At 39.7% G+C, this 21,196-nt stretch overlaps 1 protein-coding gene across 7 annotated transcripts; it reads left to right on the top strand.

Annotated features, from left to right (window-relative positions):
* Positions 1-762: 762 nt before the first annotated feature.
* On the top strand, positions 763-20,820 carry LOC121535764 (sodium/potassium/calcium exchanger 2-like). Of its 7 annotated transcripts, none has more exons than XM_041843028.2 (11): positions 763-863; positions 2,415-3,539; positions 4,809-4,871; positions 13,750-13,782; positions 14,630-14,738; positions 15,371-15,463; positions 16,165-16,235; positions 16,391-16,528; positions 16,686-16,775; positions 17,279-17,445; positions 17,710-20,820. In XM_041843028.2, the coding sequence occupies exons 2-11, from the start codon at positions 2,598-2,600 to the stop codon at positions 17,957-17,959; spliced, it is 1,956 nt and encodes a 651-aa protein (XP_041698962.1). In that variant the 5' UTR covers positions 763-863; positions 2,415-2,597; the 3' UTR covers positions 17,960-20,820. The 7 variants fall into 7 exon arrangements, with proteins under 7 accessions (XP_041698962.1, XP_041698961.1, XP_041698960.1 ...); XM_041843027.2 differs by having other exon boundaries at positions 16,162-16,235; XM_041843026.2 differs by having other exon boundaries at positions 14,630-14,753.
* Positions 20,821-21,196: the final 376 nt, after the last annotated feature.

Genomic DNA, 21,196 nt, shown 5'->3' with positions numbered 1-21,196 from the left:
TGACAATGCCCCCGTGCACAAAGGGAGGTCCATACAGAAATGGTTTGTTGAGATCGGCGTGGAAGAACTTGACTGGCCTGCACAGAGCCCTGACTCAACCCCATCGAACACCTTTGGGATTAATTGGAACGCCGACTGTGAGCCAGGCCTAATCGCCCAACATTAGTGCCCGACCTCACTAATGCTCTTGTGGCTGAATGGAAGCAAGTCCCCGCAGCAATGTTCCAACATCTAGTGGAAAGCCTTCCCAGAAGAGTGGAGGCTGTTATAGCAGCAAAGGGGGGACCAACTCCATATTAATGCCCATGATTTTGGAATGAGATGTTTGACGAGCAGGTGTCCACATACTGGTGACATACTGGTAATGTAGTGTATGTGTATCAACCTACCGGTAGAGATCTTTTGGTTAGTACACTATACAAACTGTCTTATGTAACCATACCAAAGTTTACTATGTTACGTCTAGTTTTTGAGGCCAGGCTACAATACAATGGCCTGGTAGGATAAGGCCTATCAATAGGGTTGGGTTCTGGTCTTTCAAGCAACATGATCTCATGTTTTCACCTCAAGTCAAATAAAGACAGAAGAAGACCTTAGGTAAGGTTGATTCATGTCACGTGGCAGGTAGGCAGGTACACAAGTTAGAGGGGGAGGAGTCACCTCACCATAGGTTTGACTGTTAGTGTCTGTAAGCTCCACCCCTTCGGTGCTAAGGAAATTCTAGAGCAGATTTCCATTAGCTATACACAATCTACAGTTGGAGCCTACAGGAACTTGTCACTCAGGATTGGCTTTACTGGCAAATTCCTCACCACCTACCTTCTTTTCTTCTATACAGCGTCCGACAGTAGAATGCAAGTGTGGTAAATTATTAATTTTATTTCAATTGTTATGCATTGTTTTGTGATTATTTATTTTTGTTGTTTTGGTTTGATATTGCATTGGTTTGGATGATGGTTTGCAAGGTGGACTAGGTGATAAGTTGATTGGCTTTGGTCTGGGTTATGCAAAGATGCAAGAGAACAGGGCACATTGTTGATCTAATGATATCTTTGCTATTTACAATGGTTTTACATTCCTTTTGAGTCTTATCGTTGGAGGAAATTGCCAGTGAAAAATGTGAACTGTAAGCTTGCTGGTTCTAAATTAGCCTAATTGGTTTAACAATTATAAGCATCTATCATCTATCACCTCACCTAACACTTCTGTTTTTAGATGTCTGCTCTGTCATAACTTCACTAATAGATGCACGTTTGAAAGATACTGGAAAGATTTTCAAGATACTTTCCCAGGGTTTTGATAACCATAATAGCCTAGTCTAAGCTTGGTTAAGCTTAGCTCGTGGGCACTGATACAGGTACATGGAGAAATCAAACTGTAATCAAGTCAACCAAATGTATATTAATAATTTGCTTCATGCAAAGTATTCATATTTCGAAATCAATATCTATTATGTTTGATCAAGCAATGGCATTGATTTGTGTGAGAATGCCATTCAGCGATAGAGCTGCTGAGATTTGATTTTCAACAGGACAGGACAGGACAGGCTTTTTAAAGTCAGCGAGTTTACAAGTATTAAACATAGCCGGGTAGGATTAATCTGTAAAGTAATGCAGAATTATTTAATTTATGGTTAGGCCAATGTACAAACACACCAACTAGAGGATATACATTAGATTGGACAGAAAATAGTGATCTATCGCAGTGTTTCTCAACCCCTGGTCCGTGAGCGGCACCGGTCCCTGAGATACTGCTGAACAATCCCTGAAACCGATTTAGCCCGTAGTAACGTGCCAATTTTTATTTAAGCGGCCCTCCAAGAAAGAAGGACTAGGCCTATAGCTTACTGATCCTTGGTAGGTGTACAGTAAATGTTGAGATACAGGGCTTCCTAATATTGCACTGCACGCCCTCAGAACAGCCTCAACTTGTGGGGGATGGACTCTACAAGGTGTTGCTGGTCCCATGTTGACTCCAATGCTTCCCACAGTTGTGTCAAGTTGGCTGGATGTCCTTTGGGTGGTGGACCATTCTTGATACACAGGAAACTGTTGAGTGTGAAAAACCCAGCAGCGTTACAGTTCTTGACACCTACTACCATACCTCTCAATTGTCTCAAGGCTTAAAAATATTTATTTAACCTGTCTCCTCCCCTTCATCTACACTGATTGAAGTGTATTTAACAAGTGACTTCAATAAGGGATCATAGCTTTCACCTGGATTCACCTGGTCAGCCTATATCATGGAAAGAGCAGGTGTTCCTAATGTTTTGTACACTCAGTGTATATAAATCTAGGCCTATAACTTAGTCTAAACTAAGGTTCACATTGGGCCTATTTATATTTCTATAGATGTGAGTGATGTGATGATTTGCCTTGTAATAATCCTCTCTCTTCCCCATTTGTGTTTTCCAGATACTAATATGAGGAAACCTTTATATGCCCCAGATCCTGGAGAACGTCAGGGCCCCGTCAGTTGTTGTGTTTAGAGGACTATGCTCTCCTCGACACCGTAAGGCAAGCGCTAGTGCTAAACCAGCCAGAGTCAGAGCAGCCTCACCGCCAGCCTGAGCCTCAACCTCCACCTATGCAACAGCGATGGAACTGATGCTCCCAGGTGCTGACATGTGGTCCCAGAAGGACTCCTTCCCCCTGAGCAGAAGGCATCACTACCTCCACGTCCGGAGAAAACTGAGGCCCATAAGGATTCTAGCGTTCGTCCTCAGCATCGTGACCCTCAGCACAGTCTTCTCGTTGGGTGCCTTCCAGTGGACTATTTCTTCTATGGGGCTTGATGGAAATGGAGGTGATCTACTTTCCTCCTCCCCCGCTGCTATGTCCGAGGGAGACCTACTGCAGTCGGCCCCCCACAGAACTCTGCTCACCACCAAGCACCAGGGAGGCCATAATGTCTCCATGATGGAGGACATGCCCGTGGCCATGAAGTCTTCCATGGACGAGATGAACCAGGGGGACTACCCCACAGATCTCTTCGACCTGGAGCAGAGAAGGCAGGGGGCCGTGTGTCTGCACATGTTTGGGATGTTGTACATGTTCATCGCCTTAGCCATTGTGTGCGACGAGTTCTTTGTCCCGGCCCTGACTGTGATCACAGAGAAACTACAGATCTCGGATGACGTTGCCGGGGCAACCTTCATGGCAGCCGGGGGTTCTGCGCCGGAACTATTCACCTCCGTCATCGGGGTGTTCATCTCCCACAGCAATGTGGGCATAGGAACCATTGTGGGTTCGGCCGTGTTCAACATCCTGTTTGTCATCGGGATGTGCGCGTTGTTCTCCAAGGAGGTTCTCCAGCTGACCTGGTGGCCCCTCTTTAGAGATGTCTCCTTCTACATCATTGGCCTGTTGATGCTCATCATATTCTTTTTGGATAACCAGATCCTTCTGTGGGAAAGTATCGGCTTGCTGATGTGCTACGTTTGTTATGTGACATTTATGAAGTTCAATGCAGATGTAGAGACCTTCATAAAGAGTAAATTGGGCCAGAACCAAGTGGATGAGTTGGAGGCCGCTCCTAAGGTGAGTTTTGCCGCCACCTTTTCGTCCACAGATGTATTCTTGACTCACGTTCCTTTCATCTTTAGCAGGAGGCTGCACGCATGCAGTGTAAGGGAAGGGTATTTAAAAGTCGCCCTGCAGGCCAGGTAGACAGACAGATACCAAACCTCTGCCTGCCCAGGGATTAACATTGGGTTTAGCTGCATGTCACCTGTGCATGGCCACACAGAGATGGCCCTCCCTATTCGTGCTGACTAAGTCAAACCGCCAAGCAGGTGGCTCCATGGAATGTTCCATCCACTCCCATATTAAACACCAGGCCTCTGATCCCTTTGCAAAGCTGTCTCACCATACATACAGTAGTCGCAGTAGCCAGTCAACTAACTTTACGCACTCTAGTTTTCCCTTAAACGTTTTAAACATACTACTACACACAAGACACATTTACACAACCAATGTTTAAGATATATTTATATGACATTTAAGTATTGAATATGTTGACTTTTGATCTTCTTGATGATAGATACTGTAATTACACACCATTTATTAACTTTGTCATTAACTTCGACATTCATCGACCTATAGGAAATCGGTTACACATTAACTGGTTTACTGAATTCAGTGGTCTGTGGTTATCTGAGGGAGTTTTAAACATTGGAACGAACCAACTATCGACTTATACCAGGAATTGTCAATTTCTGTAATGGGCTACAAATGGGGGAGGGTGGTTGCTATGACAAGGTCTCTCAATGTTTTGAGATTCCAATTCTTATTATCAACATGGCTCCAGAGGGTAGTTTGGTGCGGCCACATTTCTTCAAAGGATAGACATGTTTGAGTGGATAGGCCCAATAATGTGCACCGCACAGTGTGTCCCCTTGAACCAACTTCTCAACAACTGTATTCATTAAATATCTCTTCATGACCAGAGTTGAGATAAAGACAGTAGGCTAAAGTAGCTTGAGCATTCACCGTTTTCTTAAAACTCCCACATGTACAAAACATCATTACTTTATTATCAAGATCGGCTAGCTAGTATTTTTCCAGAAATGCTGGCCCTAATGTAAAAAAAACAACAACAACCCAACTTCAGATTTTAAGGAGGCTATACATACATTTACATGGGATAAAATATTTAGGGCCAACCCCAAAAGACACAGCAAATAAATTGATGTGCATAGATATAGATCGAATAAATAAAAAAGATGTATCATTATCATTCAAAACTCTACTGTTGTGGCATATCTCCTACATGTGTCCAACCTGCTGTGTTCTTGTCTTTGTCTTCAGTTGGAGTCTGATTCATTGCTCTCAGATGTTATATACTCAGAGTCACACTCTTACGGAGCACAGGTGAACCCTAGCTGGATGTTGACTGTGAATCTTAGGGCTTACCTGTAGCTTTTTACCTGTATTGCATCCCAATTACAGATCTTCAGGGGTTTATACTTTAATACTCCTGTACAATTTGTACTAAATTATAGGCCTGTATTTGGCATTTAGAAGAAAATAATATCCATACGTACTAATTATTATCATCGTCACACATGGAGACACACTAGATATTGTAAAGAAATATCTAGCAAGAGGTTTGATATATGATTCCAGCAAGCAGTACTTTTCAATTCATTTACATGAATTCATGATAACTAAATTACGAGCCAAATTGTTTTCTTTATGTAAGGACCAATGTTGGAGTGACAGCAACAGTTAGTGGGTAGCAGAAAACTTTTCTCTTACATCTTTACACAACATACAGTATTTGATCAGTAGTTATTTGATGTGTGCTACGTTCAGTTTACACCTCGGATTTTAACATTGAGATACAAGTGCCATTATTAAACCAAACTTGAAGAGCAAGTTACTATTTCTATCATCGAGGGGATATAGAATCTCTGTTTGTATTCTGTCCTTCTGAGAAAACTGCCCTGTTCACAAGGATTCTCTCATCCTTGTACTGGTCTGACTCCTTGGGGCTTTTTTTTTTAACCAGCCGGCACATGATGTACGACTTGCTTGCCCTCATATGTCTGTAGTTCTTAAGTAATCCCTCTGCAAATCCTCCAATCCATTTACCACAGCTAATTTTAGCAAGGTGATACTGCTGGTGTGGAGAGCAAAACTCACCCAACACTTTGTAAACGTTAAAAAAAAAAAAAAAATGTGTTTATCGTTTTGTCATTCAAAGTAAAGTCTGTGCTTTTAACCCAAGCCATATATATATATATATGTGTGTAGAGAGAGAGATGTATAGATATGTAACATGGTGGAAGTCAGGAAGAACTCACCATACTTGATTATTCTAAGACTCCAATCCTTCTTAAACCCTTATCTAACCATTTGTGACGACAGCAAATATAAAGCGACTGACTCCTGGGCTGGGCCCGGTTTCCCAAAAGCATCTCAAGGCTAAGTTCATTGTTATCGTTAGAGCATCGTTAAAGCTCCGAGCTGTTTCCCAAAACCATCATTAGTAAAGTTGCACTTGAAAACGCTCACTATTTACCAACTGCCTCCAGACCACTCGTAGAAGAGCTAAGTGTGTCATTAGATGCTTATTTGCCCTTCTGCATCACTTTATACACAGAAAATCTTAACATAGCATCAAGATTGTTTAGGCCTATCTGTATCTCTGTGACCGGCCGCCGATAACTTCAGAACTTCAGAACAAATTAGCCAATGTTTTTGCAATTGTTACAAACAAGCAAGGGATACAAATATTCTTCAAATTAAAAGAGATGACTGCAATAAAATATAAGTATAGTATAGGCTACATAGGCCTATATATTTAAATCATCTTAAAATAAATGTAATGTTCAATCAATTGAGTTTTTTTGCTAATTGTAGGCGACTGTATGTAATTGCCTCACTATATTTAATGTTGTGTAACAACGTGCGCAATACTTAATTTGTGATCTAGTGCATTATTATAGGGTTAGCGTTAGAATAAGCTGCCTCAATATTTGCAGCCATAAGTGATAATATCTCTATAGAAGCTGATCTGTCGTCAGTACTGTGGAATAATTATAATGACTTGAAAGGAGAAAGCTGATTTCTTTCGATCCTATCAGTATCGACACATTATCCAACAACACACTTCCTGAACGTTTTCTCTATGTGGTGTTTTGAGAAATGCATGATCTTCAGCTGTTATAGGAACGATGCATCGTTAAAACGCTCCTAAGCTTAATGCTGCGTTCATAACCAAATGGGAAGGTGGTATTTACCACATATGACCCTCCAACTCGTAATTAGTAGTGGGAAACTTGTCTATCATCCCTGAGCTCCAACTTCTCCCACATGCTGACCTCTGACGTCACCTACTAAGGAAAATACCTAAATAACAGCATTTTCGGCAGTTAAATGTAACAACTAAACATTGTTTTCCTTAGCAATCTATTAACATGGTTTTCGAACACTATCATTTGTTTACAAGCATGATAGCTGTACTTTTAGTTCATGGTTGTTGCATCTTGTTGGCCACTAGCCAATCAGCGTTTCTTAACAAAGTTCAAAGCACATGAATGCATCCAACTGGTATTTATGACTTCACAACTGGTAATTATGTCCTTCCCACTTGGTTATGAACACAGCATTAAAATCGTAGACATTGTTTAATGTTGCATTTATATTTTTGTTCAGTATAATACACTAGCATACAGTACTTAGAATTAAGCAATGTATTGGGAATGCATTCTAAATAGTATGCTAGTATGGACATTGGAACTCACATGTAAGAGCTTTTAACCAGCATGATCTGACTGCACTAGGAATTGGAATATCTAAGCATTTGCCTGAGATTTTTTGCAAGAGACAAAACTACATGCTTATTTTGCAGGGCAAAATCCTCACTGACATTTTAAATAGAAAGCATCCACCAGTGTTCACGTATTTCCATCAACATTTTCCTTTTAATCATGCCTCTCAATCACATGTAAATGGTTGTGGACCATGTTGTAAATGGCCATGCTTCCCTAATCTTTAGTAAAGGTCTCTCCAACCCTGTTCCTGGAGAGCTACTGTCCTGTAGGTTTTCACTTCAACCCTAATCAAGCACACCTGATTCTAATAATTACCTGGTTGATAAGCTGAATCAGGTTAGTTACAACTGGGGTTGGAGCGAAAACCTACAGCAGGGTAGCTCTCCAGGAATAGAGTTGGAGAGCCCTGCTTTAGTATAATGTTTACCTTTATTGTGAGGGTTCACTTCCTGTTCCTGTGCTAAACCCCAGGGCCACAATTGACCAATATGCTACAGTGTGTTTCATTGGCTCAGAAATAGGGAAGACCATAAAAACAGCTGATGTCTGTATTGTCTACATTGCTTATGCTCCAGTCTTTATTATTAATTATAACTAAAAGGGTACTTGTATTGTGATTGGGTTAACTTCTTTCCCATGCAGAAAGGGTACCGGTAATACACTTAAAACTTTATTCTATATCCAATATCTTGATGGACACTGTGACCCTTAAGGGTTGTAACCCCACCCAAGTAACAACCAATATTCAACCAATATAAAATAAGTGTAATAAAAGTGTGAGGTGTGAATCAAATGTCACGTTGTGACATGTGAAGGTTGTTGTGAGAGTTCCCATGAAGGGTTTGAAATTACCGTTCTAAATACGGTTATCTCTGTGGATTAATCCTCTCTAAGTCTGGGAGCTTGGTGGGTCAGGTGGACACAATTGACTTCTGCCTTGCAAGGAGCCTTGCAAAAACTCCCGGCTTTGCAGAGAGCCCTGGCTGGCTGTCAGCCTTCTGGCACTTCTGGCTGCAGTATACTGTGAATTATACTTATTTCAAAAGCTTCATATGTTCCTTATAAAGAACTTAAATACCATTTTGATTGGCAGTTTGAATTGATTACACTTTAATTAATCACATTACATAACAAGCACTTTCCAATGGTGCAGTTACCCCTCTGCAGTGCAAGTTTGATTGAATTCCAGACTATTTCCTGTTATTGACGTCCTGAAAGAAGTAAATAATATGCATTTGATATATATGTTGATTTTCTCTTCCAGATATTTGTTATAGTACAGTGTGTGCATGTATGTATGTATGTATGTCCAGTTTGTGTGTTTGCATGTATGTTTATGTATGAAAACCCTGCAAATTCCCTCTCCAAGCCATTCCCCAGGATTTTTGTAAATATGGTGTTAGCTAGGAGGACATGTCTAGTGTTTGAATGCGCTTCTATAGCAAAAACACTTTCTGGAAAATAGTACTTAAAGTAAAACAAATACGTATGTTTCCATGGTTATTGCAGAGGTATAAAATTAGTTAGGGAGCCCAAGCTACTTTATATAAAAACAATGGCAGTGAAAAAGATCCCTATTATTCAATTAACTTTAATTAACTTCAATTACCCTGTTTGTGGATCAAATGGATCACCTATTAGTTATTTGTTTACTCAATCCCATATTCTGTAGCTAGAGACATCTATGCCTCTGCTATGATTTTGTCAAAAGTTAATAACTATCAACTTGATGAGGTTCTATTATGATTATGTTAATCACAGTTCATCCTGTGCTCCTTTCTTTTTGGTATCTTTTTGGTATTAGTTTTTATATGTAGACTCATACATAATTCACCTCATAAAATGTTTGTCTAGATAGGCCTACAGAATTTGTCGAGTCATGATTTGTTCTTTAATATATATATATATACTTTCCTGCAGTCAAATGACCAAATCGCCCTCTAGTGGCCTCATGGGTGGAATGTACTTTTTGTTCATAATTTCATAATTAATAAGCTTGTCAAACGGTTTTGTTATATTTAAGTCTTCTGTGATGTATATAAAGTGTAATATTGGGACGCAAACTGAAAATTGAATACATTTCAACTCTATTTCTGACATGATACAGGTGTCTTCTTGTTTTTAAGCCCATAACCATGTGTGTTAGGTGTATACCTTTGTTTCAACGTAGATTTGTTTAAGACTACCAAGAAATACTCGGTGTGACCCTGATTTAGCCCACTGCAGTAAAGGGTTACTGCTATAAGCTATAGAATAGTATAAGGCCAATGACTTTTCAGTTGAACAAAGATGGATTTATTAAATATTATTGCTATATTTGTATTGCAGCTACCCAATTTGTTGCTACCCTATTTGTGGCTATGACGAAAACCTAAAGTTTCTGCAAACTAAGCAACCTATTCTCCAAACCCACTCCCCTCCTGACCTAGGTGGGAGTTCTGTTAAGAATCCATTTTCGTACTGTCAGTGTTAATGTCCTGTCAACATCAAATCAAATGTATTCGTCACATACACAGTTTACAGCAGGTATAAAAGGTGCAGTGAAATGCTTATGTGCTAGTGATGATAATGGTGCCCATTTCAGATCAGATTAGACACAGCAGACCAACTGTTAAGCGAACTGGTCAGTGTGGTGAGAACGGGACCGGTTGGAAATGTGAAAGTGTTTTGGCGGTGGTTTCAGAGTGGATAAAAAGCACCATGTCTGTACATTTGACGTTTTAGTCATTGAACAGGCACTCTTATCCAGAGCCACTTACAGGAGCAATGAGTTAATTGCCTTGCTCAAGGGCACATCGAGAGATTTTTCACCTAGTTGCCTCGGGGATTCGAACCTGCGACCTTTCGGTTATTAGCCCAATGTTCTTAACTGCTAGGCTACCTGCCTGCCACAGTACACCAGGCTACAATGCAAACCTCCAGCAGCTCTCCATCTTGTCAGTCCATCCATTCCTAACCTTAAGCTCCGGCAGCAGATGCTCTGCAGGTTATTAGGCTCAATGCCTAATAAATAACCCTTAGGGCCATGTGAGCATTAGGCAACAGCCAACCGCCGGGAATCAAACACAGCACAGGGCCTTAGCCTGCCTTACTGGAAAAGCCTTAGTTAGTTTGGGCGTTCACATGGCTAACGCTCATCCGCTAACACTTTGAGAGACAGCTACTAGTGCCTATGGATGGATCCTCCTAACCCCAATGAAAGCACTAACTAGACTACATGACTCAGTCTACATTGATACAAAATGGTTGTGTAATTGTCCCATTTTCTGGTAGACAAATAACAGGGCTGTTCAGGGTTTTTAACTCTGCTAATTCAAGAAAATAGTTGAAATTCAGTATTTTTTATTGGTAATCATAATCTATTATTTTAGAATTGAAACGTACAGTAGTTGACTACAGTGTGGCTAATACTTGGCCTATGTCTGGTTAGTCAAATTGCTCCTGTAACTCAAAACTCTTAGCTCCTATAATTCAAGATGTTTCTTCTTCCGTTTTAAAAGGTACATGTTACTAGGATTGTCATGCATTCCTATTCTCTTGTTTTGTGGTGTGAAGATACATAGTTAGCTATAGTATAACAATGTGTCTGAGCACAGCAAGCTCCTGAGGTGTTGCACAGTTCTGTTGTCTTTGCACAGGGTTGTATTGAAGTTATTCGAATCAAATCCAAATGTACTTGTCACATGCGCCAAATACAACAGGTGTAGACCTTACCGTGAAATGCTTACTTACAAGCCCTTAATCAACAATGCAGTTTAAGAAATACATTTTTGTAGACGCTCTTATCCAGAGCGCCTTACAGTTAGTGAGTGCATACATTTTTATACTGCCCCCCCGTGGGAATCGAACCCACAACCCTGGCGTTGCAAACGGCATGCTCTACCAACTGAGCTACACGGGGGGCTTAAGAAAATATTTACTAAATAAACTAAAGTAAAAAATAAAATAAAAAGTAACCCAATAAAATAACAATAACGAGGCTATATACAGGGGGTACCGGTACCGAGTCAATGGGCAGGGGTACAGGTTAGTCGAGGTAATTTGTACATGTAGGTAAGGGTAAAGTGACTATGCATAGATAATAAACAGCGAGTAGCAGCAGTGTAAAAACATGATTTACAGTGCCTTCAGAAAGTATTCACACCCCTTGACTTTTTCCACATTTTGTTATGTTACAGCCTGAATTTAAAATTGATTAAATTGAGATTTTTTGTCACTGGCCATGTCAATGTGGAATTATGTTTTCCAATTTTTCTACAAATTAATTAAAAAGGAAAAGCTGAAATGCCTGAGTCAATAAGTATTCAACACCTTTGTCATGGCAAGCCTAAATAAGTTCAGGAGTAAAACTGTGCTTAACAAGTCACATAATAAGTTGCATGGACTCAATAATAGTGTTTAACATGATTTTTGAATGACTACCTCATCTCTGTACCCCACACATGCAATTATCTGTAAGGTCCTTCAGCCGAGCAGTGAATTTCAAACACAGATTCAACCACAAAGACCAGGGAGGTTTTCCAATGCCTCACAAAAAAGAGCACCTATTGGTAGATAAAAAAAAAAATTACAAAATAAGCAGACATTGAATATCCCTTTGAGCATGGTGAAGTTATTAATTACACTTTGGATGGTGTATTAATACACCCAGTCACTACAAAGATACAGGTGTCCTTCCTAACTCAGATGCTGGAGAGGAAGGAAACCGCTCAAGGATTTCAACATGAGGCCAATGGTTACTTTACAACAGTTACAGAATTGAATGGCTGTGATAGGAAAAAACTGAGGATGGATCAACAACATTGTAGTTACTAATTGACAGAAGAAAAAAAATCAAAAACATGCATCCAGTTTGCAACGAGGCACAAAAAAAATACTGCAAAGAATTTGGCAAAGCAATTCACTTTTTGTCCTGAATACAAAGTGTTATGTTTGGGGCAAATACAATACAACACATTACTGAGTACCACTCTTCATATTTTCAAGCGTGGTGGTGGCTACATCATGCTATGGGTATGCTTGTAATCATTAAGGACTGGGGAGGATAAAAAAGAAACTGAATAGTGCGAAGCACAGGCAATATCCTAGAAGAAAACCTGGTTCAGTCTGCTTTTCACCAGACAATGGAAGAGGAATTTACCTTTCAGCAGGACAATAACCTAAATCTACACTGGAGTTGCTAACCAAGAAGACAGTGAATGTTCCTGAGTGGCCGAGTTACAGTTTTGACTTAAATCTATTTGAAAATCTATGGCAAGACCTGAAAATGATTGTATAGCAACAACCATTTTGACAGAGCTTGGAGAATTTTGAATGAATAATGGGCAAATGTTGCACAATCCAGGTGTGGAAAGCCCTTAGAGACTTACCCAGAAAGACTCACAGCTGTAATCACTGCCAAAGGTGCTTCTACAAAGTATTGACTCAGGGATGTAAATATTTCTGTAAATTACATTTTTCTGTAGTTCATTTTCAACAAATTTGCCAACATTTCTAAAAACACGTTTTCACTTTATTATGGGGTATTGTGTGTAGATGGATGAAAAAACAAAAACAATTTAATCAATTTTGAATTCCGGCTGTAACGCAACAAAATGTGGAATAAGTCAAGGGGTATGAAAACTTTCTGACTGCACTGTACATTATAAATTCAAACGTTACCTTAACCAGTATACGCAGCACCCTACCCTCTAGTCTACTCATCGTGTCTACAGTTATTAACTATTGAAGACTATGCAGTCCTCTAAATATATCATTAGAAGGAATCCAAAAGCAATCCTCTATAGAAGTTAACAGAAAGGGCACGTTACGTTGTGCAACAGTGGTGTGTATGTAGGTACGCCACACGGCACAAACCAAATGTTCCAATGTTCTCATACAATCATAGGATATTTTGCATTTTGCTTCGTGCATTCCCAACACGCCATGTCATCTTAGCATGTTTTGCTATACATGTCCCATACTATTCATCAATGTATCCCATTCAAATGAGTCTTCACAAATGGCTGTCCTATTTTAGACAGGGAAACCTACTGCTTGCTATGGTATCATACTGTACCTTCCATTCCAAACATAAAAGCAGTATGCTTTCTCAATTTAATTTCTCTCTCAAACTGTTGTGTAGATGGGATTCTGTCTCCACAACTGTCCTGTATATGTCCTCTGAAGAACTGTTGGCTTTAGATTAGAGGAGCTGCATCTGTAGGTTTTGTGTTGGCAACACCCTGAGCCGCCATGTCTTCCCAGCTGCATTACAACATTTACATTCTCTATGGATCATTCTGAAACTGTCTTGCCTACTGACAGTTTGATATCCTGATAATTTAGCATGATGGCTGCTTTTATTTCATTCATTAGGCTACATTGTGTTGTCAATAACTAGCATTTCTTGGCAGATTATATTTTCTGTTTTCGTGTGACTTCATACATGCACGTCTGTCTCTTTTTCTTGTTACTTCTTTCCTTTGAAGGCAAGCACGGGTGACGACGAGAACAAGTTGACGGTATGTTTATGTTCTGTTGTGGCATCTTTAATCTGTACTTGTATGTGTCTGTCATATTGACAGTACTGAATATCCAGTGTTGTTAAGCAAGCACAGAAAGCATGTTGCCATAGAAAGCAATGCTGCATGCATACAATGAAATATAAAGGTCTACAAATGTGTCAGTTAGTTTGCACCAGAGCTATGTATTTAGAGTGTTGGGCCAATGCCGTTTCTGCATTATGACACATTTACATGACACTTCAACATTCTATGGCAGCCATGTTAGCTCCCCATTAACATTACATGGGGAATATTTAAACAATGCTATGTAACTGAATGTCTGGAATTAGAACAAAAGTTGGCCTAACTCTCTAAATATATGGATCTGGTTTGCACTACAAGGCACTCATTATTGACACTCACTCACTTGACATGTCACGCTGTGCATTCACTGTGCAAACCGCTGTGTTCAACTGCATCATTGCTACACCACTCTGTACCAAAGACACAGATGCATTGTGAGTTCAGGGTTGGGGTCAATCCAGGAAAGTAAAATCGAAACTCAATTCATACATTGAATTTCAGTTCACTTGACTGAATTGAAAACCAAATTGACTCCACCCCTGCAGCTATAGATTCGAGCTATGTATTGAAGCTATAGATTAAAGCATTGTATTAAAGCTATGGATTAGAGCTATGTATTGAAGCTATAGATTAGAGCTATGTATTGAAGCTATAGATGATCTAGTATTGAAGCTAAAGATTAGAGCTATGTATTGCAGCCATAGATTATCGTATTGAAGCTATAGATGATCATCTGGTATAGAGATGTTAAAGCAGCTAATGCCCTTGGTCTCCACTGCAGGCCAAGCCCCGTCTCCAGAGAGGAGGATCATCGGCCTCCCTCCACAACACCCTGATGAGGAATAGCATTTTCCAGCTCATGATCCACACACTGGACCCCCTCAGTGAGGGTGAGGGACTGGGTGGTAAAACAATGGTTTTTTTGACACACCTTCAATATAGACACACTTCCAATATTTATATTTGATATATTTGTTTCAATATGTTTCTGTATTAGGCATGTTTTCATAAATTCTCATGAATGGAAACATAAAATAAAATAATGTGTGTTGAGTGTGATGGAAGGAGTCAGGCGCAGGAGGGTATTCACCGAATACAGAGTTTATTCCTTCGTTACACAAAATACGCTGGATTAGCGACAAACGAAACAGGCACAGCGGAAACTATCTACCCTGGCAATACACTGTAACGGTATCTCCATACAATACATAGGCACAGGGGAAATATTTCCCCTGGCAACAAAATGGTACGAGTAGCTCCACCGAGCTCCACTACTCTCACATTCAAACAATCACCCACAAGGACAAGACAAATGTGATGATGATAATTGGGGCGGCTGTGGTTAGTAAGCCGGTGACGACGAACGCCGAAGCCTGCCCGAACAAGGAGGGGATGCAACCTCGGCGGAAGTCTTGATCATTTGTAATGTTTTGTTATATGTTTCCATTAGTGGGGAATTCGTAGCTAGGTTCATATTGTTGGGGTTTATCACTGACTCTATATAGCAATGATTGTGTTTCAGGGCGATTCAAAGAGAAGGCCTCCATTCTTCACAAGATGGCCAAACAGAAATGTCAAGATGGCGGGGACGGGGAAAAACCCAACGGTGTCGCAGGTGAGCTTTACATTTTAAATGTTCGTAAATATGTTTCAATACTTTATATGTGTTAGCTACTATATTATAAACTGGGTGTTTCGAGCCCTGAATGCTGATTGGCTGAAAGCCATGGTATATTTAAGCAATAAGGCCTGAGGAGGTGTGGTATATGGCCAATATACCACGGCTAAGGGCTGTTCTAGGGCACGACATAACGCGGAGTGCCTGGACACAGCCCTTAGCTGTGGTATATTGGCCATATATCACAAACCCCCGAGGTGCCTTATTGCTATTATAAACTGGTTACCAACGTAATTAGAACATGAAAAATAAATGTTTTGTCATACAAATGGTATATGGTCTGATATACCATGGCTGTCAGCCAATCAGCATTCAGGGCTCGAATCACCCAGTTTATAAGAGACCGTATACCACGGGTATGATAAAACTACATTTGTAACCAGTTTATAATAGCAATAAGGTACCTCAGGGGTTTGTGGTATATGGCCAATATACCACGGCTAAGGGCTCCGCGTTGGGTTGTGCATAAGAACAGCCCTTAGCTGTGGTAAATTGGCCATAAACCACACCCCCTCAGCCTTTATTGCTTAAATATACTGTATATACATAATATATATTGTATTGCATCCTCCAGAGCCTCTCACTGTCTCTCCTTCAAGTCTAACTCCTGGCCTCTCTCTTTTTGTCTCGCTAAGCAGACAAAAACATCCCCAACAGTTCCAACGTAACAGTGGAAGTCACTTCGCCCGCGAACGGCGATATAGGACCGGTATGCTTTGTCTACCAAATACCTCCAAAATCAGTGACATGATGTTCAAGAGAGTAACTAACACACACTGGATTGAAATCGAATATGTTTTATAGCCTTGGTATTTCTGTCACTGTTACTCTCTAACCCCCCCCCCACCCCTCTCTGTTTGGTAGGCTGAGGAGGAGGAGGAAGATGAGGATGCTCCTCTGAGTTTGGAGTGGCCGGCGACGAACCGCAAACGAGTAACGTATCTCCTTATCCTCCCCATCGTCTTCCCTCTGTGGCTCACTCTGCCGGATGTCAGGAGAGAGGTAAGTGGAGCTGCTACACTCCTCAGACCACATTAACATTTGGGGTGTAGCTATGATTGGTTGATTGATTGGTTGGTAGGTTGATTGATTTGTGAAAATCTATGACGGTTCAAAAAGACATTGAACGTTTTCATAAACATCCTTTTTTTTTTTTCAGACTTCCACAAAGTTCTTCCCCATAACTTTCATTGGTTCCATCTGTTGGATTGCTGCCTTCTCCTACCTCATGGTGTGGTGGGCTCATCAGGTAAGCCCCTCTCTGACACCTGTCACTTTCATTCTGAGCCAATCAAAACATAGGGTTTGCTTTTATTGTTTCGACTCCTGATACAGGACAGGGTTGCGTTCAGGAGGGCCCAAAGTAAAATGTTGTGGAACGTTGCAGGTAGAAGTGCCATGAATAGAGCTGACATGATTCTTTACTCTAGAATTGAGATGACTGTTATAAGGGCAAAAATGTGTCACTCATTACCTCACCTCACCTATGGTCTTTTGATAATGGTGGCAGCATATCAGTCTACGTGTGACCACGACACATAATCCTAACAGCTAAGCAACCACCTCCAGTAAACCTACTAGCTCCACAGTCAGATCAGCGTTAACCTCGACTATAGAACAAGAGCCAACCAATCCAAACAAGATCCAGTCATTCCATTGAGTTTCAGCCATGTCTATTTCCAGTCGTCATAACTCCAAATCTGATTCTTCGTCTTTGTTTGAACAATGTAGTTAATCCATTTTAACTCTCAGGTTGGAGAGACCTTCTGGATTACAGAGGAGATCATGGGATTGACCATATTAGCAGCTGGTACCTCAATCCCTGATCTAATCACCAGTGTCATTGTAGCACGGAAAGGCCTGGGTGACATGGCTGTGTCCAGCTCAGTGGGCTCCAACATATTTGACATTACTGTGGGGTAAGTCAGTCCAAAAGCACATTTAAAATGCTTCAACTCCTGTTTGCATGAATTAGTCATTTTTTGACGTTTTCTCGGGCAAGCTGGTTACATTTGCAATGTTACAGTATTTTTTGCACAGATCTATGCTCTTTTGTCTGATGAAAATGTCACCCTAGAAGTCAAAGGATCAACTGCAACTCTGTTTTCACTTTAACACCATATAGTCTACTCTAGACAGTAACAGTCCATGTGATTTCTCTGTTCCGCTGTCTACCCTTCCAGCCTGCCGTTCCCTTGGCTCATCTACAGCCTAGTCAATGAATTCAAGGAGGTGCAGGTGAGCAGCAATGGCCTGTTCTGCGCCATCGTGCTCCTCTTCCTCATGTTACTCTTCGTCATCATCTCCATCGCCTCCTGCAAGTGGAAGATGAGCAAGGTGCTCGGAGGACTCATGTTCTTACTGTACATCTTCTTCCTGGTAACCAGCGTCATGCTGGAAGACAAGGTCATCGTGTGTCCCATCTCCATCTGAAAGCCCCCACTTTAACACCAACCCCCTGGAAACACAAACGCACCTTTTCTCACACACACACATAGAGTTCACACACTCAGATTATCCTCCTGTTGTCAATGGGGGCTTCCGTTGGGAGGAGCAGTAGAAAACTAGCCTGACTTGATTGATTCATTTAAAATGTCTGAGCACAACCTGCGGATTATAAGTCGTGAACTTTGAGCAGGGCAGACGGACCTGTCGATGAGTGATTGATTCATGATGCTACTGCCCAATGGGATGGGTTTCTCTCCGCGTCACATGACCACATCCGAGAGCTTCCATTGGTTTAAATCCGTCGTTGACTGACAGACAGGCGATTGTAATCGCGCCCATGATGGAGAGTAGGGGACCACGTCTGGTTGCTCCAATCCAGAGGACTTTGTGATATGATTAGAGAATATATTTGAATTAGTCAGGTATCAACTGTCCAACTGTCAATCGGGCTCAAAAACTTTGATAACTGTATTAAGTGGAGCTCTGGAAAAGGTCCTGCATGTCCTAACCAGAAAGTGGCAGAGAAATGGAAGAGAAGTTCAACGGATGCAAGAAATGTCAAGGCATGATGAACATGGTTGGATCCACCAACAGGTAGTTCAAAGAGAAGATAGGCTCCTTAGCTTTCATCGAGTTTACTGAACTGCAGCAAATCGAGACCAATTTGCACATGTCCTTGCTATAAGAGTGTCTGTAGATTGCATGGATCAAGTGGAAGTCTTTTTCTTGATTTTTGTAAATTAGTTTTCAGTTGTATTTATATTACAAATGCTTAATTGCAAAACCCAAAAGGTTTCTGTTCTCAAATCACAATCTAGAATTTGTACAGTTCTGATATGGTTTATAACTGGAACATGGTTGTATGAATTTGCAAAGTTTGGAAAGGTAAAAATGTATATGATGAGAACATGGTAGTAATATGAAGAGGGTTGTTTTTGTTTGGGACAATTTTGTTAAGTAAATATAATATAGTATTTCTAATGTTAGTTTATCTTCTGTTTCTTAACCCCAACCCATATTTTACAACTTGGTTGACACTTAATATTAAGGTGAATCCAGTTGAGTAAATCTATTGTTCCTAATGCTGCAACATGTTTATGGTTGAAAATGTAACAATACAATTTTTTTGGTAAAATATATATACACAGTACTCCACTTATTCTATATGCAAATCAGCTGTGGAACATGACAAATGTAAATAGCTAAAATGGTCGACAGGTGTGAAATTCAGTACACCGTATGATGTAGGGACACACTATTTTAAATCACTTTCAGTGTACAACAACCCCTTTAACATTTGAAGTGGAAAACATGTAAAGGGGTTGTGAACTCTGCACAAATTATCAGTTTTCCATGTTTGATACAGTTTGTATACTTCAGAATCATATAAGGAACATCTAAATATATATTTTTTATACATTATTTGTTTGCTTGTTTTCTCTGTATAATACAGCAAACAGTAACATGTATATCTGAATAACATCCTGTTTTTTTCACTTCTGATCAACTGAACAGAATAGGGGTTTAAGATTTCATATTGACCAAAGCAAAATAGCATTTGAATTATATTCTCAAAATAATCAATAGTTCTATTCTGTAAAAAAATTGATAGGTTTCTTCTCCACTATAAGATCGATCATAAAACAATGAAATGTCAAACTATTTAGTTCCTTCAGAATTTTTACCTTACCATTACTATACGGTGCTTACCATTTGACTGGCAATGGCAAAACATATCTCTATCACAGGATTCTCCAACCATGTTCCTGGAGAGCTACCTAGGTTTTCAATCCAACCCCAGTTGTAACTAACCTGATTCAGCTTATCAACCAACTGATTATTAGAATCAGGTGCGCTAGATTAAGGTTGGAGCGAGAAATTACGGGACCGTAGCTCTCCAGAAACAGGGTTGGAGAGCCCTGCTCTAGCGCATGAAGCATACAGTATGTGCATCACCACAATTAAGTCATTTTCTTATAAATCATTTTTAAGATGACAAGCCCAATTTTGCCATACTTGTACCATAACATTGATTTGTTATATTATCACATTCTAGTGGGCAAAACTGGTTGAAAATATGTATTTTCGAACAGTTTTGCCATGGAAACAACGTCTTTTGAACCAGTTTTGCTCGCTGGGATATACTAAATGTGATTTTTAACAGTAATAATTGAACCATCTGAGACTGAATAGGCAAAATAAATGTGCTACTTTATTCACAACTAAAATAATGGATTATCTTTGTTAAACAATTTTCCATTTATTACTGTATCCCCCGTCACTTTTTGTCAATTTCTCTAAGCCAATTTCATCATTGTCAATTGGTTTTCTCTCATGTATGCACTTTTTATGTATACAAACAGTTTGAAAACTGTAATGTAAACTCAAAATATGATAATTCCATCTTATATTTAGACCAATATTGCTTCCACTGCTTTAGGGTTTAATGTTATTGATATCTATAGAACACTTTTAGTTTACAGATAACTTCATAACATTAGACATCCACATTGCATTAATAAAGAAAGCACTTTCATATAAATTAGTATGTAATTTCTTGATATTTTTTCAATTGATCTTATGCATGTGTAACATTTAATGTATGGATGAGTAGGAAGGAAAAACTGTCAATATACAGAACTATATGGATGGCGTGGAAGTCTATCATAATAATACATAACATACAATGAATGGCAAGGCTTTTATATTTCTGTTACATACCATATATTTAAGTATGAATCATGTATATGAATCATAATCATGTATACTTGAATCATGTATAATATTGTAAAAATCATATCAGTCATTCTGTATAAAATGTCATATGATATTAAATGAAACTTTGTTTGAAATGTAGGTGTCAATAGCTTTATTTCAGAATCAAATCACCCAAAACTAACCAATCAAAACTATCCAATAAATGTTTTCCACTACAATATAATATACAAATATTCATTACAGGGTGCAATGGTGCATACACTGTAGATTTGGTTACTCAAGAATACAAATTTGATATGTACAGTGGGGAAAAAAAGTATTTAGTCAGCCACCAATTGTGCAAGTTCTCCCACTTAAAAAGATGAGAGAGGCCTGTAATTTTCATCATAGGTACACGTCAACTATGACAGACAAAATGAGGGAAAAAAATCCAGAAAATCACATTGTAGGATTTTTTATGAATTGATTTGCAAATTATGGTGGAAAATAAGTATTTGGTCAATA

Source organism: Coregonus clupeaformis, chromosome 21 (genome assembly GCF_020615455.1).
Source record: "Coregonus clupeaformis isolate EN_2021a chromosome 21, ASM2061545v1, whole genome shotgun sequence".
In the NCBI taxonomy this organism is placed as follows: Eukaryota; Metazoa; Chordata; class Actinopteri; order Salmoniformes; family Salmonidae; genus Coregonus; species Coregonus clupeaformis.
This window is presented reverse-complemented; position numbering and strand designations above follow the sequence as displayed.